General features: G+C 38.9%; 1 protein-coding gene across 2 annotated transcripts in view; it reads right to left on the bottom strand.

Moving 5' to 3' along the window:
- Nucleotides 1-431: 431 nt before the first annotated feature.
- Nucleotides 432-27,072, bottom strand: part of OGT (O-linked N-acetylglucosamine (GlcNAc) transferase) — a 43,339-nt gene continuing 16,698 nt past the window's right edge. For both annotated transcript variants that reach the window (XM_080909645.1, XM_080909646.1), the window contains exons 6-22: nucleotides 23,858-23,937; nucleotides 22,577-22,772; nucleotides 22,250-22,390; nucleotides 21,518-21,618; nucleotides 19,333-19,486; nucleotides 19,146-19,247; nucleotides 18,628-18,807; nucleotides 15,278-15,436; nucleotides 15,077-15,166; nucleotides 12,813-12,938; nucleotides 12,164-12,334; nucleotides 11,934-12,050; nucleotides 11,673-11,843; nucleotides 10,244-10,396; nucleotides 6,228-6,480; nucleotides 5,842-5,965; nucleotides 432-2,647 (exon numbers count right to left, since the gene is read on the bottom strand). In XM_080909645.1, coding sequence (XP_080765771.1) covers nucleotides 2,473-2,647; nucleotides 5,842-5,965; nucleotides 6,228-6,480; nucleotides 10,244-10,396; nucleotides 11,673-11,843; nucleotides 11,934-12,050; nucleotides 12,164-12,334; nucleotides 12,813-12,938; nucleotides 15,077-15,166; nucleotides 15,278-15,436; nucleotides 18,628-18,807; nucleotides 19,146-19,247; nucleotides 19,333-19,486; nucleotides 21,518-21,618; nucleotides 22,250-22,390; nucleotides 22,577-22,772; nucleotides 23,858-23,937 — 2,493 coding nt within the window. In that variant the 3' untranslated portion in view covers nucleotides 432-2,472. The remainder of the gene's footprint in view (nucleotides 2,648-5,841; nucleotides 5,966-6,227; nucleotides 6,481-10,243; nucleotides 10,397-11,672; nucleotides 11,844-11,933; nucleotides 12,051-12,163; nucleotides 12,335-12,812; nucleotides 12,939-15,076; nucleotides 15,167-15,277; nucleotides 15,437-18,627; nucleotides 18,808-19,145; nucleotides 19,248-19,332; nucleotides 19,487-21,517; nucleotides 21,619-22,249; nucleotides 22,391-22,576; nucleotides 22,773-23,857; nucleotides 23,938-27,072) is intronic.

Genomic DNA, 27,072 nt, shown 5'->3' with positions numbered 1-27,072 from the left:
TGCTAAGCAATCTCTTCAGCTCCAAGTGTTTTCCTCTTATGTCTCTGAAAAAACTGGAAGCCAAATGTGTAGCTCAGTTTGTGCACAGTAGAGGGAAAATAGTTCTGTCTGTAAATACCTAAAAAAGACTCCGTCCGTATAAAGAATGAGACTACATAGGCTGGAGTTACAGCTCAATATTAATATGCCTGTTTGATATGCATAATCCTCAGAATGGAAGGTAAACAACAACCCACAAAAACCTATATGGGTATTTGGGGCTCTGTTGTCCCCTTAATGGACTATTTACCATCTCGAACCTCCCATCAGAAAGAAAACAATGTTAATCCCTAATATCAACTTAAAATAAGGAAACATTTCTGGTTGTACTGTTTTGAGCTATTCAAGCATAGGTTTCATCAATATAATAAGACAAAATACACCAAGCCATGTTAAGGGGAAATCATCCATTTATTGTTTAAAGATTGCAAGACAACATCTGAATTTCTGGAGCACAATTTTAAATGCTTTACTTTTTCAATAAAGCAGAGTATAATAGAAAAAAAACAAATCAGTTTCCAGTAATATCTATTACTCTATTCAGAATTAAGTCTTCCACAGACAAGTTACCTGGAAATAAAAGCCTGTTACAATAAGCAAAGCTTTAACCGGACTGGCTAATTCTCGTGCCTGAAAAAAAGTTCATCCCTATAGGAGGACTGATGTGCTATGTAAATGGCCACAGATCTCAGCCTTAGCGGCACTGGACGTCTATTATCCAATCCCACATTTAGTAGTTCAGTGACGTTTTCAAAATCAGTTTACCTGTAACCATGCTGGCAATCTTTAACTGATACTTACTCAGTTAAAAATAATTTAAGAAATCTCTTAACTGATGTTCCTTGATTTACAATAAAGGTACACAGTTCATCACAATGCAATTCTGCTATCAGAATTACATGAGACTCCTTGCTTAGGTTTTAATGAGCAGTAAGAATCACAAATTCAAGTTCTTAATTATCAATAATTTGTCAGCTAAGGTACATTCAGGCAATAGCTGCAACTACAGAACAGGTGCACTGCCTAGGTGCTTTGAAAAGACAATCTACAGCACTAACAGACAGAGTCATCTGTGATGGAGAGTATAAGTGCAGTAGAGCATTCGAACATATGTTTAAGCCTCAAGCCCTCCACCCTTTACTGAAAGGCAAATGCTTTTTACCAGCAACAATTCAAGCTCCACGAGGGCCAATGTCTAATTTGTAGTTCAAGCCAAGCGGTGGTACAAATTCACTGCTACCAAGGCTGAATCCACAGATTTTGAAACTAAGTCCAGACAATACATCCTAACACAGTCTGAAATAACTGCCTGTATAGAGAGGTGCTTCTTCAGAGCTTTTACTTCTAAATCTGTCAGTGAGCATTATTTAATGTACTGGAGATAACTGTAACTTACTAACCAAATATTTGAATACTTATATACTTACCTGGAATTTCATTTCTGCTGAAAGAAATAGGAAGAACAGGACTCACTTTAAAAAAAAACAAACTTTAGAAAAGAAGGTAAAAATCTTATCACATACTATCACTTTTGGAAGCAGCATAGGAGGGGCAGTCAAGGGCTGAAACACTGGTGAAATAGGTAAAACTTAGGCAAAAAATCTACATTATTATCAACAACAGTACAACTGTGACCTTCATGATTAATAATATTCACTCCTAAGAATTTTCATTTGGCACCAGATGGCGTGTTTAAGAGAAACACTCTGGGACGTCTGAAAGCAGACTAAGTTTTGCTATAGCAGTCACAGGAGAATTTAAAGGGAGGCTGGGGGCAGGATGTGGAAAACAGGCTGAAAAACTTAAGTCATCATCTAAACAAAGCACTGACAGTGCCAAGCATTAGGTCAGACACTAAAATGACTGATATAGGCTCATGTGGTTTATAAAACCTATAAAAAGACTACACCAGCAAGGTCCCTGTCACCCTGTCAGAGTTCAAACACTAAAACAGGAAGCAACATTTTAGTTTAAAACCTCATCTCAGAAGAATCAAGATCACTTCACATAAGTAAAAATACCTGAAAGCAAACATTTTTAAAAGCTCCAAACACAACATATAAAGAAAAAAATAATAAAGGATCAGAAGACTTGATCAATCCACGGAATCACAAAACGGCTGGTTAATCTCTATCTCCCTCCACATTAAGTATCCCATGGAAGACCCAAGGGAGACCAGACCTTCCAGACCTGTGCACCACCTGTTTGCTGCAAAACTCTACAGAGATTCCTTGTGGAATAGCAGTTTCTTATTTCTTGTCTCTCCCTATCATGCAGGAAGCAAGTCTGGCTGTGCTATTCTATTATCATCATATATCACCCGTCTGCAACACAGTACTATACAGATAAGCATAAAGCATGTTATCTAGTTCCCTTTCCCCCAGAAGGTTGAGGCTCAGGTAAAGGGGAAATTCTCCTGTGCGCAGTCTTTATTCATGCTGACTCAGTGACTTCAACAGGTTTAATCATGTGGTCAGGTTTGTTGCCAGCTGCATAATGCTCCCACATCTGCAGATAGAGCCGCTCTAATTCCATTGTGTATTGTTTGGTGTTGAACAGAGGGCTAGATATTCTCTGCTTCCAGACTTTGCCACGAATTTTCTTCAGGCTAGATAATAAAAAACAAAGAGAATCAATTTTACAAATCAGAAAATTCAAGGCCATAAACACCTAGTCACTTTTGTGGCAAAATATGACCAAAGTTACTTTTTCCAATTAACCTGTCAACTTAACACAAACTAAAGGAGCCTCAAGTGAGACATTGCATCCATCAGACTTGTCTGTGGGCATGTCTGTGGGCCACTTTCATGAATAATGACTAATGGGGGACGACCCAGGCAAATGTGGGCAGTGACACCTGTAGGCAGGTGCTCTTTTGTTGTATTTTTCTGCTTCAGTTCTTGCTTCCAGGTTCTTGACTTGGCATACCACCTTCATGGTAGACTGTGATATGCATACCTAAGCTAAATAAACCCTTTTTTAAAGATTTTATTATATATAAGTACACTGTAGCTGCCTTCAGGCACACCAGAAGAGGGCATCAGGTCTCATTACAGGTGGTTGTGAGCCACCATGTGGTTGCTGGGAATTGAACTCAGGACCTCTGCAAGAGCAGTCAGTGCTCTTAACCACTGAGCCATCTCTCCAGCCCCAATAAACCCTTTCCTCTCCAAGTTGATTTTGGTCATGGGGCTTGTCAGATAATCAGCAATTTATTGAAAGATGGCTGTCCATCAGATGGGCTCAACTCAACTATATTCATATTAATGCTTCCTTTCAAAGAAAAAGACCTTATGATCTCTATTTGTGTATTTGGGTATGTACGCATGTGTTTGTGTGTGTATGTAGAGCCCAGAGGACAACCTTGGGTGTCATATGTCAGGTACCTTCAACCTTTTAAGACAAAACACTCTAAGAAGGCTGTGTTGTGTGTGTGTCCCTATGTTGTGTGTGTGTGTGTGTGTGTGTGTGTGTGTGTGAGAGTGTATGTGTCACCGTCCGTCCATCCATCCGTCCTGGTGATCTGCCAGTCTCCTACTTCCTAGTGCTGAGATTTCCTAGTGCTGAGATTACAAGTATAGGCCACCATGCCTAGTCTGGGAATTCTTAAAATTTATTGAACACTTAATTTAAGATTTGTAGACTTCATCCTGTATCTTCTTGTTCTTTTTAGTTCAGACACCAGCCTAATATTCTGTAGTCCAGGCTTGCCTAATACCTCAGGCAATCCTCCTGCCTCAGTCTCCCAAGTGCTGGGATTAAACAAGTGTCTGCCATCAAGTCTGGGACCCCTATATAAATTCTGCCTCAAAAGTAAGTATTGGGCTGGCGAGATGGCTCAGTAAGGGTGTTTGTAGATAAGCTTTAAAACCTGAGCTCTATCCTAGGAACTGAAGTAATAGAGAGAAGCCAACTCCTGAAAGTTGTCCTGACTTCCGTTTGCTTTTTGTGTTGTGATGTACATACAAACTACTAAGGCTCACTCAACGGTAAAATGTTTGCCTAATTATAGAAAGTATCTCGCCTAAAAAAATAGTATTGAATTCTAATTAATGATACTTGCTCTGAAGTGTTATATCCTTATGTCTATTACTTACTTAAAAATGCTCATTGAGAACATGAACAGGTGAAAAATGTATTAATACACCAAATAAAATGATATACAATGGCATGATCTAAGTAGTAGATATAATAGTGTTTATTCTAAAATTGGAATTTTCATAACTGAATGTTGGGATGAAAATATTTTATGAAGCCTGGCATGGTGATTCACACCTTTAATCCCAGCACTTGAGAGGCAGAGGCAGGCAGATCTCTGAGGTGAAAGCCAGCCTGGTTTACGGAGCAAGTTCCAGGACAGCCAGGGCTACAGAGAAACCCTGTCTCAAAAGCATAATTTTATTTTAGTATGATGGCATAGTCATAATCCCCAAATTTGGGAAGCCAAGGCAAGGAGAATCAAGTTCAAAGCCAAACTGAGCTACATAGCAGGTAAAGGCACCTGTTACACAGAACTCCCATGGTGGAAGGAGAAAACTGAACTATCCATATATACCATTTCCACATACACACATATAGCCCAAACAAATATATGTAAAAATTATATTCTGCTATACCCATAGATCAGTGCCTAGCCCATTCATCAGAGAAGCTTCCTCCTGCAGCTGATGGGAACAGATGTAGAGACCCACAGCTAAACATTAGGTGGAGAGAGACACCAAATTGAAGACTTCCTTCCAGTTCCTCCCCTTGGAGCTCAGGGAACCTTCACAGGAGAGGGGGAGAAAGAACTATAGGAGCCAGAAGGGTCAAGGACACAAGGGGAACACAGCCCACAGAATCAACTAAGCAGGGTTTATAGGGGCTCAGAGACTGAACCGACAACCAGGGAGCCTGTATGGGTCTGACCTAGGTCCTCTTCGTATACATTATGGTTGTGTATCTTGGTGTTCTTATGAGACTCCTAACAGTGAGGTAGGGGTCCTCTCTTTTGCCTGCACTTGGGACTCTTCCTCCTCCAGCCTTGATGTGAGGGTTTGTGCCTATCTTCTTATGTCAAGTTCAGTTGATATCCCTGCTCTTTTCTGAAGAGAAACAGGGAAGCAAATCTGTGAAAAACAAGACAGGGGACACAAGGACTGGGAGGAAGTGGAGTGAGGGGAAACTGCAATCTGGATATACTATATGAGAAAAAAATAAATGTATTCATCCTTTTTGTTTATGTAAGTTTTTTTGTACTCAGTTCTTTAAGAGATGAAAAATTTTGGTTTTCTTCTGTTCAGTAAGAACATTAGGCCCCAGTAACAAATACATCATTGTGTGTAAAGAAAAATAAAAGTGCTGCAGTAACTGAAAAAAATTCTTTTGGTTTGGTTTTTTCAGACAGGGTTTCTGTGCTCTATAGAACACACTGGTCTCAAACTTAGTTATCCACATGGCTCTTCCTCCTAAATGGTAGGATCAAAGGCATGTGCCATCACACATAAACACCATAAAACAAAGAGACTATTTCATTGAATTGGTGAAGTGTCATTTACTTTAGTATGATCCCTCTAATTCTCACTCATTTTCAGGCAACAAAGGTTTGGTTTTTTTTTTTTTTTTAATTATCCTCCAGTGAAGAAGTATTAGGCTCAAACATTTGACACTTTGGAAAGTTATTAAAATTTCGTGATTCTCCAAGACATTGTGTCCTCCCATCCAAAGAGCATACAACAATTTATCTATTTTATATTATTCTTAATTTATGGCTTCACTTTAGCCACAGTCTGAGATATAGTTTGTTCCTAGCAGTTTACTTACTATTCTAGATCGGTTCCCAGTTTCACAGCTATGTCTTCATATTCCTGTCTGCTTTTGGCAATGAGCTCAAGACATCCTAGACAAGTGAGCTGAGAAGCTGCAACTCGAGAGGCAAGAGTCTCTCCTAGAAGGTAAAAAGATAAGTAATTGCACATCTTAGAACTCTTAAGTTACATAATCTTCATTGTTAATTGCATTTAAGTATTCACACATTACAGATGGAGAGGATGGTGCTAAGTATTCAGGCTTGAATAAGTCCCATTTTTCTATCATCCTGCCTTAATTACCTCTACTACATACAAGTTCACCTTCAAGTATTGCCTCTTGACCCGAAAGAAAATTTTTAATGAAAAAAGAAGAACGTGATGATTTTATCAGCCACTAACCTGGCATGGTCACCATGGGTGTTCCTGCCCAGAGAACATCCATCCCTGTTGTGTGCCCATTACACAAAGGAGTATCCAGGCAGACATCAGCCAGCTGACCTCTCCTGACATGCTCCTCTTTAGGAGCCACAGGTGAGAAAATGATACGGTTCTGGGGAAGGCCCATATTTTGTGCATATTGTTGAATATTGGGTTCTCCTACTGCTGGAAAACGCAACAGCCAAAGCACGCTATTAGGCACGCGTTTCAGAATCTTAAAAAAAAAAAAAAAAAGGAAAAAGAAAAGATTAATATAGTGCATCTGCCTTTCTACTTCACTTTATTCTTTCCACTGAAAAGTATCCTTGGGGTCCTGTGGTGTAGTCCTACTGGGAGAAGCTTGCCCAGCTTGTCCTGTGTTTGATCCCTAACAACACATGATCTGATATTGTAGCACACACCTGTAATCCTGGCAGAGCTGAATCAGGGGGTTCCTAAATTCAAAGAGACCCTGTTTCAAACAAGTGAAGAAACCTGCTTGGGACCTAGGTCTTTCGGTCAAAGAGATGATTTTTTGTTTTCTCTTAGCTGTCCCCAGAGTGTTTGAAGACAGAGAAAAGAACATTAGAAGACGAAAGCCATCTTACTAACTGGTACAATTTGAGGCAATTATATGTGGCAGGAACTAATATAGGCAGTGGTCTTCATTAAAAATGAGAATTTGGAGGTGTCTTTGTTTTGTTAATTTGCATGTTGAAAAGTCTTTTGAAAACTCTGGGCGTCTCATTTTCACCCTCCATTACTCACCCCTCCCATCCATGTTTGCTGACTCCGCCTACCTTCATACATATTGTTATTTGTTTTGTGTGTTTAAGATCCACTGAAATTAACCAGAATTGCTTGCATAAGAATGGAGAAGTGATATACTAGGGCATGGGCAAATTACTGTTACAGAAAATGGCTCTCCATCTCCCAGTAACCATTAGCCAATAGTTCCTAGGGGAGGCGTAGGGCTGTGTAAACTTCCATATTTTTGTTTTTAAGGAACAAGGTCTCATTAAGTTTTCCAGGCTGGCCACAAACTCAAGGACTCAGGCAATTCTCCTATCTCAGCCTCCAGAGTAGCTTGAAGTGCCAACACATTTTACTACACTTCACACTTTAATGCCCCACCATATCACACAAGAGCAGTACTTGCCTAATCTAGACCAGAAGGCAGCAGACTTCTATAAATGACCAGATAGAAGTATTATCAGTTTTTTAGCCACATGGACTCTTTTATAACTGTCATTTTTCTAGCTTGAAAGCAGCCATAAATAGCGAGTATATAAATTTTATTTATAAAAGTAAGCAATGTGAGGCTGGGATAATAGCTCCACAGTAGAGTACTTGCCTAACTTGTACAAAAACCTGGGTTCTACTCCAGCATCAAAAAGAACCAACCAAAGAACTAAGCAGCAGATTTGGCCTCCAAACTTGTTTACCTACTCCTGATTAAGAACTGCATTTATTCAACATACCACATAACTTTACACTTCCTTCTCTGAAAAATGTGAGAATAAACAAGTTTCCAAATTCAGACTATTACATATTTGTACATGTAGTATGATATACATACATTTATCTAACACTCTTAGAAACAACTCGTTTTATTTTTTATTTTAAAGATTTATTTATTATATTTAAGTACACTGTCGCTGTCTTCAGACACACCAGAAGAGGACATCAGATTCCATTACAGATGGTTGTTAGCCACCATGTGGTTGCTGGGAATTGAACTCGGGACCTCTGCAAGAGCAGTCAGTGCTCTTAACCACTGAGCCATCTCTCCAGCCTACTAATGTGCTTTTTAAAAAACAAAACAGGCTGTAATGAGATCTGATGCTCTTTTCTGTTGTGTCTGAAGGGATTAACTATGTACTCACATAAAATAAATAAATCATTATAAAAAGCATTGGTATCTATATTGAGGATGCAGAAATATTCATAAACAGAATAAAAAGCTAAAACAATCCTAAGATTATGTAATTTTTGCTTTTGGAATTTTTACAAAAGTGAGGATTCAGGGATAATAGAGGTTACTCATTTACTTTCTCTTTCTCCATTACCCCTTCCTTTGAGACAAATAACATATAGGGGGCAGCAGATTAAACAAGAAATCATTTCTTTCTAACAATCTAAGGGTAAAAATACACTGATTCAGAAAGTTCAATGGACTCAGAGCAAGCTAACTCCATATACTCAGTGTTGTGCTTCTGCAAACCAGGCTCATGAGCTGACTAGGAAGTAGGATCATTGATCAAGTCTTTTCCTGGTTTAACTCTACAGTACTGCAAGAGTGTTAAAACATAAGCAGACATACAGCAAGTTTGATATCAGGTTAGGCCACAGAAATATCAATTGTTTTCATGATACTCAGGATGAACAAGAGAGATGACGATTAGATTACTAATCATAAAACTGACAATTTCACTTATTATCAAACCATTTCAGAAAAAGTTTGGCTAGGCAGTAGTGATGCATGTCCAACAGTTGGAAGGCAGAGGCAAATGGATCTCTGAATTTGAGGCCAGCCTCATATACAAAGTAGATTTAAGGACAGCCAGAGCTACAGAGAGAAACCATGTCTTGAACTAACGAACAAAAAAAATGAAAGAAAAGGAAAGGAAAGGAGGAAGAGTGGGAGGGAGAGGGAGGGAAGAAGGAAAGGAGGAACAAAAGAAAAAGGAAGGAAGGAAGCTGCAGAGATGGTTCAATAATTATTCTTCCAGAGGACCCAGGTTCAACCCCTAGCACCAATACTGTAACTCCAGTTCCAAGGGATCCAATGTCCTTTTCTGTCCTTCATGAGTACTCAAGTACACACATGGTACACAAACATGCATTCACATTGGCTGCTCTTCCTGAAGACCTGGGTTTAATTCTTAGCACCCACATGGCGGCTTACAGTGTCTGTACCTCCTGTTCCAGACATCTGAGAAGCTCACACAGACATACACGCAGGCAAAACATCAATACATATTAAAGTAAATAAATCTTTTAAAAAATGTTAAAATGTGTTGATCTCTGGCCAGAATACTTTGAATAAATGCTTTATAGCAAGAAATTTAAAAATCACAAGACTGGAGCCAGGTGTGATGATGTATACCCTATAGAGGGTCCTAAGTCAGACAGGGCTATATAAAAAGACCCTGTCTTAAAAAATGAAAATAAACACAACAAAAAGACTGAGAAGAGGGGCTGGAGAGATGGCTCAGAGGTTAAGAGCACTGACTGTTCTTCCAAAGGTCCTGAGTTCAATTCCCAGCACCCACATGTTGGCCCACAACCATCTGAAATGGAATCTAATGTCTTCTACAGTGTATTCACATACATAAAATAAATCTTGAATAAAAAAGGCTGGGTCAAAGCTCACTGGTACAAAGCTATCTACTCCATATCACACCTTGAGCTTGATCCCCCAACAGAGGAGGAAAGTAAGACAACATTAGAAGGGGAAATACAAACTGAAAATGGTTGTGGACATAGCTCAGTTGGTATAGTCACTTATTTGCCTGGCATGAAGGGAGTCCTGGATTAATTCCCAGCACTTGGGAGTTAAAGGTAGAATGATTACAAGTTCAAAGTTACCCTCTGCTATGTAACAAGGCCAGCCAAGGATACATGCTACTTCATGTCAAAAACGACAATACAAATACCATACAGAGTTGGCTATATTTATACATTTAGGAGTACACATGAACATACCATATACACACACCACCAACAATAACTACTACTAAAGAATAAAACAACAAGAAAAAGCCATGAATGTGAAAGAGAACAGGGAGTATACATGGGAGGATTTGGAGGGAAGAAAAGGGAAAATGTTGTTTATAATTTCAAAAAATAAAAAACGATTTAAAACTGAAAAATCCACAACTCTTGAGAAATGAGTACAACAGTCCATAAACAAAAAGGGGGTAGCTTCAGCAAGAAAGCCCATACAGATAATCTTTACTATCAACGGCATTAATAATAAATCTACACATACTCACATTTGCCCACATCTGCAGGGTAGAAGGGTCAATTTTATATAACTGATTAAAGTTACAGTATACAATGGCATCTTCTGGTAGCCCATACTGGGAACGGGTGGTTACAATAATGGTACGGGGAACTTCCTCTCCAGTTGCAGCCTTATTATTGATCTAAAATAACAAAAAGAACATGATTAAATGTAGAGTTAACACATGCTAAGGGAGTTGTAGATGCAGTTTATCTGGTATAGGGCTTGCTGAGCATACAGAAGGTCCTGGCAGAATACTCATCAATAATTCTAGCACTCAGGACATAGATGTGGGAGGGACATAGATGTAGGAGGATCAAAAATCAAGGTTTGATGCTAGCCTGGGCTATATGAGAACCCCAACCAACAGAAGGCTCTCCAGAAAAAGAAGACAGGCCAAGGGATGGAGCTATATACCAGAGTACTTATCTAGAATGGACAAGGTCCTGGACTTGATCCAACACACACAAACACAAACAAACACACACACCTCTCTTTTCCTCTCCTCTGCTCCCTCCTTCCCCTCTTCCCTTCCTCCCCGCCTTCTCAACATAAATGGTTTCAATAGTCAGACTTCCCAAGTGGATTACAGTGGTAGCCACTTGTAAGGCTTGGCCTTTATTTGTTTAAGACAGGGTCTCATGTAGCTTTGGGTGGTTTGGAACTTGCAATATAGGCCAAGGTGGCCTCAAATGTGTAGTCTTCATTTGCAAATCCCATACTTTTGTCTTACACTGTCACATAAATATGAACATCAATAAAATTGCTAACACCTTAGAGGTCTAAGATTCCTCCCCTTTTACATTCTTATTGATAGAGTTATATATATTTACCTAATCAAGAATATACTATATACTCGTGGAATACATACTATATTATAGTGGTTAAGAGATGAGCTCTAAAGTAATTCCATTTGCTAAGATATACAAATACAAGGAATTACTCTGCATTGTGCTGAATATAACGTGCCCCCAATCCTATAAAAAGCACAGCAAGCAGGTACCAGTGAGTATGAAAAAAAAGAACTATAGATTAATACAGAAACTGGTGACTTTAAGATCTGAACTGAAAAGCTATGCAGGATTTAGTCAGGGAAAGGTTGAGTTGACAGAAGCAAAAACCATTTTGGTACCTAAAGAGAGTAACAGCACAGACAGGCAAAAACAAAGTATTAGTACAGTAGGTGCTCACTAAGGAACCTGATAGCCAGATGACTTTTAAAACCAGACACAGCACCTTCATGGAAACAAGGAGAGAAGAGGGGATGGGAGTGGGGGGAAGGGGGATAACATTTGAAATGTAAATAGAGAGAATATCCAATTTAAAAAAAAGGACACAGCTACAAAACTCTGTAAAATGGAGTGGCTATAAGACTTAAAGGATGTATGTATGTGATACATAATTACAGTCTTTTTCACCTGTGTAGTGGCCAGTCCATTGCTAATACTGAATCCATTAATTGTTATCTGAATCTGCCCTCTGTTAATCATTTCAATTACTGCTTCTGCAATTGTATTCATGGGAATAACAGGCATATTAAGAGCTGTGTTACTGGTCTCTGCATTGTCACCTCCATCAGGACATTTCATCTGAAAAACATTAACAAGACAAAAATGTACTATATAAAAAAAGTCACAAATTCAGTTTGCTTCCATGACAAATGCTGACTAGGTTCTGACCTTGACTATCTTCACATCAGGCAGACTATCGAGAAATGCTTTGAGATCGATGCCATTCAGAACTATCCGATTGTCATAAATGTGTCCATTGGATTTAAAATCGATGACTGCTTTTTTCTAGTGAAAAGAAAAAATTCAGATATCTTTTAGTAGAGCTGCATATGGACAACAACAAAGGGAAAAATAAACACAGTTCCCCAGATTTCTGCATATCATTATTTTCTGCCTACCTTCAGGTGAGGGAACATATTAGCATGGTCACCAATAAAGAAAGTATGGGGCATATAAGCCAGTTTCTCAGAATACTGCTCTGCAACTTCAGCTGGGGAAGTTTCCTGATCAGTGATGATGTAATCCATGAACAGTGCACCACTAGTCCCAGGGTAGCCTAGCCACATGGCCTTTAAAAAAAAAAAAAAAAAAGAAAACAAATCAGACCAAAAACTAACAACTTTCATCCATCTGTATGTAAACCTACCAACTTATTACAGATATAGCAACCATCTCCCAAAGGAGTTTTTTCAAAAGAGGATCTTCATCAAAAAACTCCTAAGTCATTTAAGTAAATGAATAAAAGAGGCTGGTTTCATTAGCCAAGAGCAATCCAGCAGCCTTTCCAAATAGCTTTGTGTTAAGGTGTTCTTCAGATGTGTTAGTCAAAGAGGCTGTTAATATAAAACCATGAAATGCCTGTCTCCACTGACATTTTACTGGTAGGCACTATGTCTACACCTAAAAATCTATCATCGTCCATTCTAAAAACATACTTTTGAAAACAAGAATGTCTATTTTGTTTTCAAGAGCAGTTAGCCAAATGGAGAAAACCCCAAAACCACTACTTTTTCGTTCAATAGACATTGAGAGTGATTGTTCTTTTACCTGAATAGGAGCTGGCCTGAGAGCAAAGAGCTCATTCCGAGCACCCTTGGTATACCCATTCATATTCACAAGGATGTGAATTCCATCTTGGTGGATTCGGTCAGCTGCTTTTCCATTGCACGGAATCTATGGAATAGACAGTAAGAACCATGTAGAGTCTTAGATTAATTCAATTTGTTTTAATAACATTAAACAGAATTTAGAAACCTAGATGAAAAAGAGATGGGAAAGCTAGAGATAGTGGCTCACTCTTGTGCCCCAGCACTTGGGAGGTAGAAGCAGGAAGATCAAAAGTTAAACACAAGAGTTGGCTACAAGAAAACCTGTCTCAAACAAGGGGGAAAAAAAAGATGAGAACCACGTCAATGAACTAAGCAATGGAGGTAATATAGGGCTTACCACCACTATAATATCAAAGCATTGTAGACAGGAAATAAAGGAAGCCAAGCTTCCATTTAAATTGAATGGCTTAGTAACAAGAGTTCCAGAAAGGAGCTAGTATTTGAAACGGGCCTTCAAAGACGAACAAGAGGCCAAGCACATTGTTACAAGCCTAGAAGGCAAGCATTTTAAGTTTGCAACCAGCCAGAACTAAATACTCAATGGAGACAGATAAGCCACATAACAAAAGATGACTAGAAGTTTCACATAATATAATCTCAATGGAAAATGGTATAAACACAGGACTATGTAACAGACTCAGTAAGAGTGCTTGCTATGCAAGCAAAATGGCCTCAGTATGGATTCCAGTAACCATATAAAAAGCCAGATGTGGCCACACATGTGCACCTCAAACCTCAAGTCTGTGAAGGTTGGAGACAGGATGATGCAGAGTTTGCCAACTTCCACCTTAGCTCCAGGTTCAGAGAGAGACTCAGTCTTAAGAAAATAAGGCTCAAGATCTCCACAATTGACACAGTTGACTGAACATGCCTGGGCTTAATTATTTCAAGGCAGGGTCTCAAGCCCAAGCAAACCTTGAACTCTATATAACCAAAGATGACCCTTGAGCTGTAATCCTACTCTCTCTGCCTCCACCTCAAAAATGCTGAGATTATAGGTATGAGCCATAACATCCAGTTTATGAATGCTACAAATCAAACCCAGTGTTTTGTGTATAATAGGAAAGCACTATACTTACTACCTTAACTATGTCCCCAATCCAGTGACATATTTAGACATGTGTTTTACAAGCAAATATATTATGCAAATTCATGTCTAAAGGTATATTTTTTTACTAGTCACCCATGTGAATAAAACCTACAGGAAAAGTCTATATATCTAGCAAACTTAATTCTCCCATGGATTTAGACTTTCATTCATCATAAAATTTATAGATTAAAGAATAGAGCCGAATACAGAAATAAAGAAAAACAACCAGTAGGGCATGGTGGCACATGCCCAAAATCTCACAACTTAGAGCTGAAGCAAGAGGATTACTACAGAAGGTCAGTCTGGTTGGTCTGGGTTAGCTACATAATGGATCTCTGCCTCAACACCCCCCCCCATGGTGCCACCCTACAAAAGAACAAAACACAAAACACGCGCACACACGCGCACATCCATGTGTGCATACACACTCACTCAGAAATAGACTTTTTACTTTTGCTGCTGTGTTTTTACAATGAGATGGGGGCCTCACATAGCTTAGGCTAGCCTTTAAAAAAATCCTCATCATCTTAATACCACAAGATGTATTTTCTTTTTAAAATATCTATTTAATTTGTTTTTATTCAGTAGGTATCAGAAGTATTTTTCTGTCTTGAGTGCAGGCTCAATGTCAAAACAGTTATACATCAAACACAATTATATCACATTTCCATTTTATGTGCAACTTCAGCAAAATTATAAATGTAAATGACCAAGGATATAAAGGCAAACTGTCCATATATAGTAGTTCCGCCTGTTTAATACCCATCATCAAAAACAACAAACTATTTTACACATGAGGCCCTCGGTTTAACTCCCCATACCAAAGGAAAAAGAAATTGCAGCTTATATCCATAGCTTTTTTTTTTTTTTTTTTAATTTTCTCAAATTTTAAAATTAGAGAGTTAAAGGCACTTGCTGTACTTGTGAAGGACCTGCATTTGCTCTCGGTACCTTATGTAACCCTCTGTAAGTCCAAGTTTGAGAGATCTGACTCCCCTTTTCTAGTCTCGCTGGTCACCAGCCCTCATACATGCATATAAGCATACACAGACACATATACATAATCAAATATAAAATCTTTTAGGAAAAAAATGGAAGGACCAGAGTTTTACCTGAGAAAGATCAATGAAATGATTGGCTTCCGCCATCACCTTTACTCGGAAGTTGGTACCGTCATCCGGACTCAAGGCATAGCAGAATACCTGAAACAGGGAGGGGACAGTGTGCTCAGTAACCTTTGCTCCAACCTTCTGAAAAATAGTGAACTTAATGCTGAAAATGACAGACCAAAGCCACCAAAACATTATTCTTACCTCAAACTTATCAGGGTTGTGCATGCCGGGAATAGACTGCATAAGGTGTGAAGTAGGGTGATTCCCAAAGTCAGAACTCACATAGCCTACACGCAATCGGCCATCACTGAGCTTCAAGTCTTTTGGATGTTCATATGGTGGTTTATGAAGTACATTAATCTACCAGCAGAATACAATATTCATTAGGAAAATCAAGTCATGGTTAAATTTTTATCTAAAAAAAACCTCAAAACCAGGACTTGTGATGAAGCTCAGTTGGAAGAGTGCTTTGCTAGCACATCTAAAATCCCTAAGGATTCTAGTCCCAGAATTACATAAAAACCAGGCATGTGGTGCTCATCTTTAATGTCAACCCTCAGGAGGACAAGACATATGGATCTATGAGTCTACACACTGAGTTACCAGCCATTCAGTGTGATGTAGTCAGACAAAAGGAACAACAAAAAAAAATGGACATATTAGTATACCCCTGGTAGCCTATAATTGTGAGGTAGAAACATAAAGGATCTGAGGTTCAAGATGATCTTCAGCTACATAGAGTTTAAAGCCAACCTAGGATACATGAAACCTATCTCAAAAAAAAAAAAAAGTAAAATAGGGGGCTGGAGAGATGGTTAAGCAGATAAGAACACTGACTGCTCTTCCAGATATCCTGAGAGTCCAATTCCCAGCAACCACATGGTGGCTCACAACCATCTGTAATGGGATACGATACCCTCTTCTGGTCTATACATGTATATGCAGCAGAACACTCATAAAATAACTTAAAAAAAAAATATATATATATATGCCCACACCTATAAAAAAAAACTTGCTGCTTTCAAAGTGTGATTCAGATCTGTGTGCCTTCCACAATTATATGGATCAAATTTGATAGAGGGAGACCACCTGAAAAACTAAATTCAAGAGGATCAAACAAAAATATATTTTGATACTAAAATGCTTTCTGTTGAGTTATGTATATTACAGAATGTGCAGCTATGGTGAAGCTTGTCATCAGAATGCTAAACTGGCCTGATTCCAGACATCAGGGACTACAACAATCGTCAGGTGGCTTTACTTCTTGAGACCTGTCCTGGATTCTAAATTCTCAATGCCCATATATTCAGCATGAAAAAGCAATGAAGAGTTGTCCTGATTTCCCTGGGTTTTGGGGTGTGAAGGTGTTTATTGGAAGGTTGTTTTTATAAAGAATATAGAAATGGTCATAATTTAACAGAGAAGAACTAGCCAGATTGATTCACACAGCCATAATCTTCATTTGGTAACTAAGCTAAAGTCACATCTTATACTGGTAGAAATCTTTCTAATTGATACAAAGTTGAAATTATAGTCTTTACAGTGGTATAAAATTTATTTAATACAGATTTAAGGTTTCCAATGGTATAATTTCTTATTGATTTAAAATTGAGATTAGTATTGTTACTCTCATGTAGGTATTGTACTTATAAAATACATTTGGGAATGCAAGGCTTAGACCCAGTTCTATAACTGCTATTATATTTTAGTTGATTAAATAATACTAGTTAAGGGACAGATAGCAAACTCATGGTTCTGAGTCAGTTAAAAGGCTGTTTTTGAGCTATTTCAATTAAAAATGGCCAAGAGTAGTCAAGGATTAACAGTTCACAAATGCTTTTTATAGTTTTCAAAAAACATTATAAATCCATAAATTATGATATCTAATGTTATTTCTCTTTTGTTGAGACGTATCTGTTCCTTTTGGTGGACTTAATGAAGAAATTGAGCATCTCTACCTCCAGGTGAGGTACACTTTGTGGCTAGGTAGCCACTGGGCAGAAACTGCCTATTTCATCTCCAGATTAATACTGTCCAGAAAGGGACACAGAACAGCAGACTGATAATCTTTGCTGAGCCAAAATTATCAGCCCTTCAAGATTTCTGAATTTCAGAGTCTGTCAGTTGATCACGGGCCAGAAGGTTGAAGACTTGCTCTCACATGTTGCTAACAGGGGACTGCTAGTGGAGATTTGTCTCTACAACCTGTCTCAGCTCTGGAAATTGTGTTAGGCTTGCCATGGTTTTACATATTTGGCCATTCTCAGATTTCTGATGAAGTTGAAGACTAATTAGTTTTATAGCCTATCCAAGATAATTAACTTTAAGAAAACATAGTCATTTAGAATATTTTCAACTGGTAATAGTTATACACAGCTTACATTTGAGGGTAAAGTTTTTTTTTAAGTAAACAGAAAGGGTGATGTGTAGGTTTATGCTAAGGCGATACATGATTGGACAGTGGAGAGGCAGGTGGGGAAAGAGGCTGGAGGAGCAGGAGAAGAAGAGGAGGCAGAGACTGACAGGGGCAAGATGGAAACCGTCGTGTATGTTTCTCTCACTGCATCTCTAGCTTGATGAGGTTATTATGATTATTTCTAAGGGTCTCTATGGGTCTTTTCTGGATGGGCAGTTTGCATCTTTGTCCATTGGATGTAAGCTTATTGTGTAGAGGGTTTGTGGATTGAGAATTTAAAATATAAACCTGTTTGATAAGTTACGAAAAGAAAAAACTTTGGACAGCAAACTTCATTTAACTCATGTGGTCAGTTTGGTGACACCTTAGCAGTTTAGGTCAATAGTTAATGTGACAATTGCACAGTGTACATGCTTCGTACGTGTCCTGTACTGAGATCTATAAAACAGCCTGAACAGATCTCAATTTTCTAGGAATAAAGAAAGGTGAATGAAGTATAATAACACTTACAAATACATTTGGGGGGTGGGGAGAAGAAAGGATAGAGGGAGAGAGGAAAACAGAGGGAGAGAGGGAACAAGAGGGAGAGAGAAAAACAGAGGGAGAGAGGATGAGGAAGAAAGAGAAGAGAGGGTGGAGAGGGGGAAGAAGGAGAGAGAGGGAGTAAGAGAGTAATTTAAATCTACCACTCTGTTTCCTGGAGTGCATTCTAAACTCTATCAAGTCTTCTAATTCTCAAAGTTGAGCATATAATACCACATGCTCAATTTAAACATCATGTGGGGCTTTTGTTGTTGCCTTTAGTTTGCTTTTAGATTAGACAGATTTTGCTTGTTTGTGGTTTTGAGGCAGGAGTTTGTTGTGTAACCTAGGGTGGCCTCAATTTACCATCCTTTGCCTCCAAGTGTTGAGATTACAAAAGTACTGAGATTATAGATTTCCACTTTAAAGGAAAATACCACTATTACAAATATAGAATTGAGCTGAAGTTAGGTCACAGACCACAGTGAAGAGTGACTTCTAGGGTAGCTAAGTCAGTTTCCTTTCTAGTTGGTAAAGCCATACATTTGATTTATACAATGCTTTTCTCTATCTGCATTTTAGTTTATAACAAAAAGATTAAAACAAGAGTCACCTTATCCAAGCAGAGATTCCCATGCCTCTCTGCAATAGCCTTCCTGAAGCCATGGGAAAGAGGGTACAGCATGCTATGATGAGGATGCACAGAAGGTAGCCTATTCTTCTCTAGCTGCTCAGCTACAATACTAACCAATTTCTTCATCCGCTCATCATAGTCTGTCCAATCACAGACAATCTAGAGGAAGCAAAAAGAAATTATCACCCAAAAACCTACCCAAAGATTTATCTTACAAGTATTTTAAAGTAGTATTAGATAACCTCCTAAAAACATGGTCTTGGGGCTGGCTCAGTGAGTAAAGATGCTTGCTTTGCATGCCAGGCAACTAGAGTCCAATGCGTGGGACCCACGTGCTAAAAGAGAAATGAATCCTGAAAGCTGCCCTATGATCTCCACTTGCCAAAAATAAAAAATAAATAAAAACACTGTCTCTTGTCTCTAAACAGGCTTAAATTAATTATTATTATGGCACACAATTAAGAAGTGGTAGCAACATTGAACCATTTAGTCTTTACCTGTAGGCAATGAGCCAAGTTACAATATGCATCAGGAAAGTCAGGCTTAAGTTTCAGAGCTGTGCGGTAAGAAGCTATTGCTTCTGGGATATTCCCTGAATCCTGGGGAAAAAAAACAAACTTGTAAGGAGTTTCCTACAATGATACTTCAGTGCTAAGGTACCCATATCTGAATAAAGAACAGTACCTTGTGAATGGAAGCAAGATTGCTGTGTGCATCTGCAAAGGCAGGATTAATCTGGATGGCACGAGTATAACACTGCAAAGCTCCCTGAACATCCTGCATCTCCTTTAGAGTGTTTCCCATATTGGAATAAGCATCAGCAAATGTAGGACTGATTCTGAAGAAGACAAAGGTTTAATTATCTCATGTAAAATCTTGTAAAGCACTTAGAGGCTTTGGCCTGTGATTTGGTGCTCCAATACTTGCCTACCAAGCATGAGGCCTACTTTGAATCAATCCCATCCCAAAGAGGGAGGGAGAGTCATTTTAGTACCTGCCAAATGCCAAACCTTTACTTATTAGATAATATAAATTATTAAATAACAATAAATTATTTAATAATTGGGGCTCAGAAATTAAGAGCTCTCACTGCTCTTCCAGAGCCTGAATTCTGTTCCCAGCATCATCATGCCCAGATCACTTCTAAAATTTAAGGGCATTTTATACACATATAATACACACACAACTTAATCTTTTAAAATGACAATAATAAACTGGGTATGTTCCTAGCACATGAATAGCAGAGTAGGTAGCCAGGGTTACCATGGTAAGACCCTGTGTAAAACAAAAATTTGGGGCTGGAGACATGGTTTGGGATTAAAGAGTACTGGCTGCTCTTTGAAAGTATCTAGGTTCAATTCCCAGCTCCCGTGTGGTAGCTCACAACCATCTGTAAATCTAATACCAGGAAATCTAACGACCTCTTCTGGCTTTCAAGGACACCAAGCATGTGCATGTTATAACAAAACATGGACAAAACATCCACACACATAAAATAATAAAATAAGAGTTTCATTATATAGCTCTTGCTGTTCTGAAAGTCACTATGTATATCACGCTGGCCTTGAACTTAGTGAAATCTACCTACCACTGCCTTCCACATCCTGGGTTTAAAGGTGTGCTCCCATACCTGGCTTATTTACTTTAAACTTAAAAAAAAATCAATAAAAATTATTTATCTGTATATGGGTATATGCAGTGCATGTAGGTTCCTACAGAGTCCAGAGGGAGGATGTCAGATCTGGAGTTGGACTAAGGCAGTTGCAAGCTGCCCCATGTGGATGCTGGAAACCAAACCCAGGTATTCTGGAAGAGCAGCCAGTGCTCTTAAGTGTTGAGCTACCTCTCTTAACCCCTTATTTATTCATTTAGTTACTTATTTTTAGTTTTTTCCTCCAAGACAGGACCTCTCTCTGTAGCCCTGATTGTCCTGGAACTCCATGTGGATTAAGCTGGCCTAGAACTCACAGATGTCCCTGCCTTTGCCTCCCATGTATTGGGGCTAAAGGCATGTATAATATCCCGCTTTAATTTTTTAACAATTACATTTCATTTATTTCGTTTGTGTGGGGGAAATGTGGGCACATACTGCAGTGCTCACATGGAGGTCAGAGGACAACTTATTGGAGCTGTTTTACCTTTTCATATAGGTTCTGTGGTTGAACTCATGAATCTTGATTGTAGGTGCCTTTACCTGCTAAGCCATCTCACTAACCTTTTAAAGGGTTTCTATATGTATTCCTGGCTGTCCTGAACTTGCACTGTAGGCTGGCCTCAAACTCATAGAGATCCACCTACCTAAGCTGAGTGCTGGGATTAAAGCATATACCACTATGCCATTCCTTTAAAAAAATAGATGCCAGGTGGTTGCACACAACTTTAATCCCTGAGTTTTGAGAGGCAGAGGAAGGTGGATCTCCGAATTCCAGGTCAACCTGGTCTACAGAGTGAGTTCTAAGACAGCCAGAACTACATAGAGAAACCCTGTCTCAAAAAAGAAAAAAAAAAAGGTGAAGAGATGCTGAAGTGGATGGGAGAAAACCCATGAGGCTTCAGTCCTATGCAAAGATATATAGGCATCTAAGTGATACTGAGAGAGTGGGAGAAATAGTCTTCTGTAGGGAAATGGTCAGCCCTAAAAACACACACAAGTAACACTATACAGATTGTGCAAGTTATATTTAGAAATATGTATGCATATATATATATATATATATACACGTTACAACAATTTATGAAAAAGGTGGCCATAGATTTGAGAGCACGGGGTCTGGCTTACAGGAGGGTTTTGGAGAGACAGGAAAGAGATAACCATGTAAATTATAATCTCAAAAGTGAAAACAGAAAAAAGAAGCTATGACTTTCTTACCGTATGGCTTCCTTATAGTGCATCAGTGCTTCCTGCAGCTTGCCCTGCTGTTGCAGTACACTTGCTAAATTGGAATGTGCAGCAGCAAACTCTGGGAAGACCTATGGAGTTCCAATCACAGCTGACATTAAATAGCATAAAGAATCTCCCAAGTACCTCCCACAGCTGAGAATGTCACCGTGTACCTCGGCTTCTCTCCACCCTTTCCAAGTTTACTCACTCTTCAGATCTAGTAGCTCAAATTCTACTGCTTCCTCCATTTTATACCTATCTTCATTTCAAATGTTACTCATACTGAGTAATGCTGCTTCTTTTCTAAACTCCTACAACACACCTACTAACCATAGACACGGGCCTGAGTCCTTCATTGTAACAGCTTTACGTAGCTTACTAGTAAGCTTTGTACAGATCTCACCTATGCATAAAATAATGAGCTCAATATACGGTGTCTTGCATGTCATAGGACCTTCCATCAATAATGAATTATCCTCTTAAAGAGGTAAATGGCAGCTGAACTGTGGTGGTGCACACCTTTAATCCCAACACTTGGGAGTCTCTGGGCTTGAGGCCAGCCTGGTGACAGCCAGTGCTACACAGAGAAACCCTGTCTCAAAAACCAAAACCAAAAATAAAATAAGGAAACCCAGAGGTGAATGGCAGGCACACTAAACTGCTTTCCCTCTACTACCACGCGGGCTAGGCTAGACCCTCCAGCCACAGCATGGAACATACTTCTAATGCTTTGCGATACAGGCGAACTGCCTCTTCAATGTTGCCCTGCTCCCGTTTGATGTTGGCGAGGTTATTCAAAGAGTCTGCATGGGTAGGACACAGACGAAGAGCTGTGTTATAGCAATCTTCTGCTTCAGCAACCTGGAAAATAAAACAAATCATTCAGAAACTACACAGAAGAATCAGAGAGACTACTGCTGTTCTAATATCATTGCGTCTTCCCAGCAACCAAAACTCCAAAGTAAACCAATAAACTATCTCAATACTTAATATGTACAACGAAGTCTCTTCTACCACATTAACAAAGAAATAAGACAAAAGCCTTACGCTGCCCTTCTCTTTGAGTGCATTTGCTAGGTTGCAGTAAGCATCAGGGAAATGTGGCTGCAGTTCTATAGCTCGCCTGTAGGTATCAATGGCCAGGTCTATAAGGCCTTGCTCATAGTACACACACGCCAGGTTGCCGTGCACCACTGCATGATTTGGGCTCAAACTTAAGGCACGAAGATAAGCTGCCACAGCTCTGTGAGAAAAACAAAAAGAACACATATACACAAAATGCAACTAATTAAACATATTATTACTAGTGTTTATGACATGTATACAGGTTAGCATGGGCCATGGTACACATGTAGAAGGCAGAAGACAGCTTTGTGATCCAGGACTGAACTCAGGTCATGGCTTATACTTTTACTCACTGAGCAAACTCATCCAACTAATTATTAAGTGTCAATTTTAACATGAGAATTAACTTGATTTTTTATCGCATATCAAAATCTCATTTTTAATAAAATCTATTTTTGTGGTGCTAAGAACTGAACTTAAGACCCTCATGCATATGCATGCTAAACAAGGGCTCTACCACTGAATAAAAATTATTGGTCCTGCATTTTTATTTTGGAATACATGGGTTTTTGTTTTGTTTTTTGAGATTAGATTTTATTCTGTAGCTTTAGCTGGCCTCCAACTCTGAGCAACTCCTCCTCCCTTGGCCTCTTCAAGCACTAATATTACATCCAGGTGTAAGCAACTACACCCAAGCCCAAAGTTTTTTTTTTTCCTTGATAGGGTCTTGCTCTATCAAGGGCGTGGCCTTGAACTCAGCAATCCTCCTGTTTCAGCCTCCAAAGTGCCAGACAATAAAACCGAGGATTACTGACTGGCAACCTAGCCAAAAATATGAACCCTGGGTTCAAAGAGAGAGTGCCTCAAAGGAGAAGTTCAGAATGATAGGATGGGGATGGACACCAGTATTACACACACACACACACACACACACACACACACACACACACACACACACACACACAAAGCAGTTTCTAAATTAAAAAGTCAAAAGTCAAGTTTTACTTAGCTTTCTTAATCAGATCAAAGGAACAACTCAGTCCAAAGCGTAATCATTTCTGACAGTTTTACAGTAAAGGAAATTTCAACTGAATTAAGTATAAGAATAAAAGCATTTAGGAAACCAACAAGCATAAGTCATTCCCATCCAACTACATCTGTTAAGTAAAGCTTAACAAAGCAGGAGGGGAAATGTCCTTCTGGAAGCCACATTTTAGTCCAAACTACAAAGACAAGAAAATTGATCAAACATAACACTCTCACCTGTCAAAAATGCGTGCCTCTTTCAAGACATTTCCTAAATTGATATACGCATCCAGAAAATTCGGGTCAAGGGTGACAGCCTAAAATTACAAGACAGTTACTTAGAAAAAGATAGGATTTTATCAGATTAACTTCTCACTAAGCTTTTATTCTGAAGTAATTTTAGATATCCAATTACATTTTCTAGAATAAAACTGTTTTCAAAAGCATTTATTTAGTTCCCCCTCATCTATAAATCTTCATTAATATCAAAATAATTAGAGGAAAGGGGCTGGTCCTATAGCTCAGTGACAAAGCACTCACCTAGCATACTCTAATACGTGGGTTTTAATCTCTACATCACAAGAAAGAAAGCAAACAAAAACAAAACAAAAATAAAACAAAATCCAACAAACAAAAAACCTTCTCAAGATGGATCCAATTTAAGTGAGCAGAGTACTTCTTTTGTTTTGTCTGTTGAAACAGGGTCTCATTATGTATGTAGCTCTAGCCAGGCTGGCCTAGGATTCGTAGAGCTCCACCCACCTCTGCCTTTCAAGTGCTGCCATTAAAGGCTTTCATGCACTACCATACAAGCAGAGTATTTCTAATGCTTGAGCCTATTTTTTATAGGTAAAAGTTTTTAAAGAGATTTATTTATCTTATGTATATGAGTACACTGTAGCTGTCTTCAGACACACCAGAAGAGGGCATCAGATCTCATTACAGATGGCTGTGAGCCACCATGTGGTTGCTGGGAATTGAACTCAGGACCTCTGGAAGAGCAGTCAGTGCTCTTAACCACTGAGCCATCTCTCCAGCCCCACTTGACCCTATTATATAAAGTCAGTTTAACTCTTCTAAAAGATAGTGACAAAAACAAGCAGTGGGCTCTTAACAAAGTATGTATATTCCTCTGTTCCATAGGCATAGCTCAGCAAGTCCTCAATAAGATATGTAATTAGAATTGTAACAAAGCCAAGTATAGCAAAAGCCCATAATCCAAGCAGGCGGGAGGTATAAGTAGGAACATACAGCGGTTTTAGGTCATTCTCAGCTACACAGTGAGTTTGTAGGCAGCCTGGGGATATATGAAACACTTTTACAAAACAAATGATATTCTAGTGCCGGTGAATAGTAACTCAGTGGCAGAATAGCTAAGGCCCTAGAAAGATAAACCTTGAGAATAGTAAATGCAAATTTAACCAAAACACTAAAAGGTAATAATTTAAAGTATTTTAAAGATTCCTAGAAACACTTCTTCCTTACACAGAATAACAAACAAGTCTCTATTAAATAAAGATGGGACACATTTAGCTTAGGTTATCTACAGTCATAGATAGGTACCCTGAAAACCTTTTCAACTTTTTATTTTGAGGTGAAGTCTAACTCGGCTCTCAGCCCAGGTTCTTATAAGACAGTGTGGCCCAGGACTCAGAGCAATTAATCTTCCTGCCTCAACCTCCCATGGGCTGAAATTACAGGCATGAACCACAATTTTTATGGAAAGTTTAATACATACACAAAAGTAGGGAAGACAATAAACTCATTGGCTTTTATTTAGTATGTATTTTAACTTACTCCCCCTTTCTCCAGATAATTTTGAAGCAAATCTTAAACATATCCCTTTTAAAATTATGAATCCTAGGGAGGAGACAAGAGCAGTTTTTCGCTCCAACATAACCACATTTCCATCCTCATACTTTTAAAAATGAGCTAACCATGGTGGTATATGCCTTTAATCCCAGCATTTGGGAGGCAGAGGCAGAGATGGGGAGATCTCTGAATTCCAGGCCAGTCTGGTCAAGGGGGTGGGGATAGCTCAGTACTTAAGAGCACAAAAAGATCTTGTAGAGGACGTGAGCTCGGAGACTCACAATCACCTGTAACTTAGGTACAAGGAGTTAAAACCCTCTCCTGGCCTTCAATGGCACCTGCACACACATGTACACAACCACACACACACACATAATTAAAATAAAAAATCTTTTAAAAAAATAAAGACAATTCTAACACCAAATATCTAGTCAGTGGCCCCATTTCTGATTAACTTCAATGAGTATCCAAATAGAACCCACACAAGTTGTCAAAGAGCTTTTTAAAAAAGATTTTACTTATTTATTTATCATATATGAGCACACTGTCAACTTCTTCAGACACACCAGAAGAGGGCATCTGATCCCATTACAAATGGTTGTGAGCCACTATGTGGTTGCTGGGAATTGAAATCAGGACCTCTGGAAGAGCAGTGCTCTTAACTGCTGAGCCATCTCTCCAGCCCCAACAAGCTTTTGAATTTCTTCTTTTTCTCTAGGTCCTAGTTGCCCTAGAACTATGTGAACTAGACAGGTCTATATAGAGAACTCAGAGATTGCCTCTGCCTTCTTAGTGCTGAAACTAAAGCCATGTTGCAAAAAGAGCAATAAGCATGGTACTAAAGAGCCTATCTCTTTTAATCATCTAGATTGCATTTAGATTGATACGTTCACTCCTACACCTTGTTGAAGAGAAAACTCAGATCACTGTCCTATGCAAACCCATACTTGACATTTTTGCTGATGAAATTCCTCTGGTGTCTTTTAACATGTTTAACTGTTCCACACATTTCCTAAAAACTATTTTTTTTCTTTTTCATTTATATGTAGGGGTGTTTTGTCTGCATGCATATCTGTGCATTTGGATGCCTGTTACCCCTGGAGAAGAGAAGAGGGCTTCAGACCCTCTGGGACTAAGAGTTATAAATGGTTATAAGCTTCCATATTCGTGCTAGGTATCAAACCTGGGTCCTCTGGAAAAATTAGCCAATCTATCTAGACTCTCATAAACTATTAAAACAAACCCTATCTGTGTTTCCTCCAATACCTCCCCAAACTGTGTGTAAGAATCATAATCCTTGGCCTTGCCCATGCCAGACAAGCATTCTACCACTGAGCTATACATTCAGCCTTCATTTCTTTGAGCGTCTACTTCACCAATGGAATTATTTAGTCCTATTCACAAGGAACAGCATCCAATACTATCTTCCTTGCCACTGTTAAATGCCTAAACCTATAAATGGCAATAGTCTATTGTTCCTTCATTAATTACATAGATTACTCATAAAGAGGATTCAGAGTGTAGCTCAATGGTAGAATGCTTGTCTGGCATGTACAAAGCCTTAGGTTTGATTCCTTCCAATACATACAAGAACAAGCTTTGCCTGATCTCCCAAAACTTATGTTATCTATGGGGCACAG

Source organism: Micromys minutus (genome assembly GCF_963924665.1).
Source record: "Micromys minutus genome assembly, chromosome: X".
Classification (NCBI taxonomy): Eukaryota; Metazoa; Chordata; class Mammalia; order Rodentia; family Muridae; genus Micromys; species Micromys minutus.
This window is presented reverse-complemented; position numbering and strand designations above follow the sequence as displayed.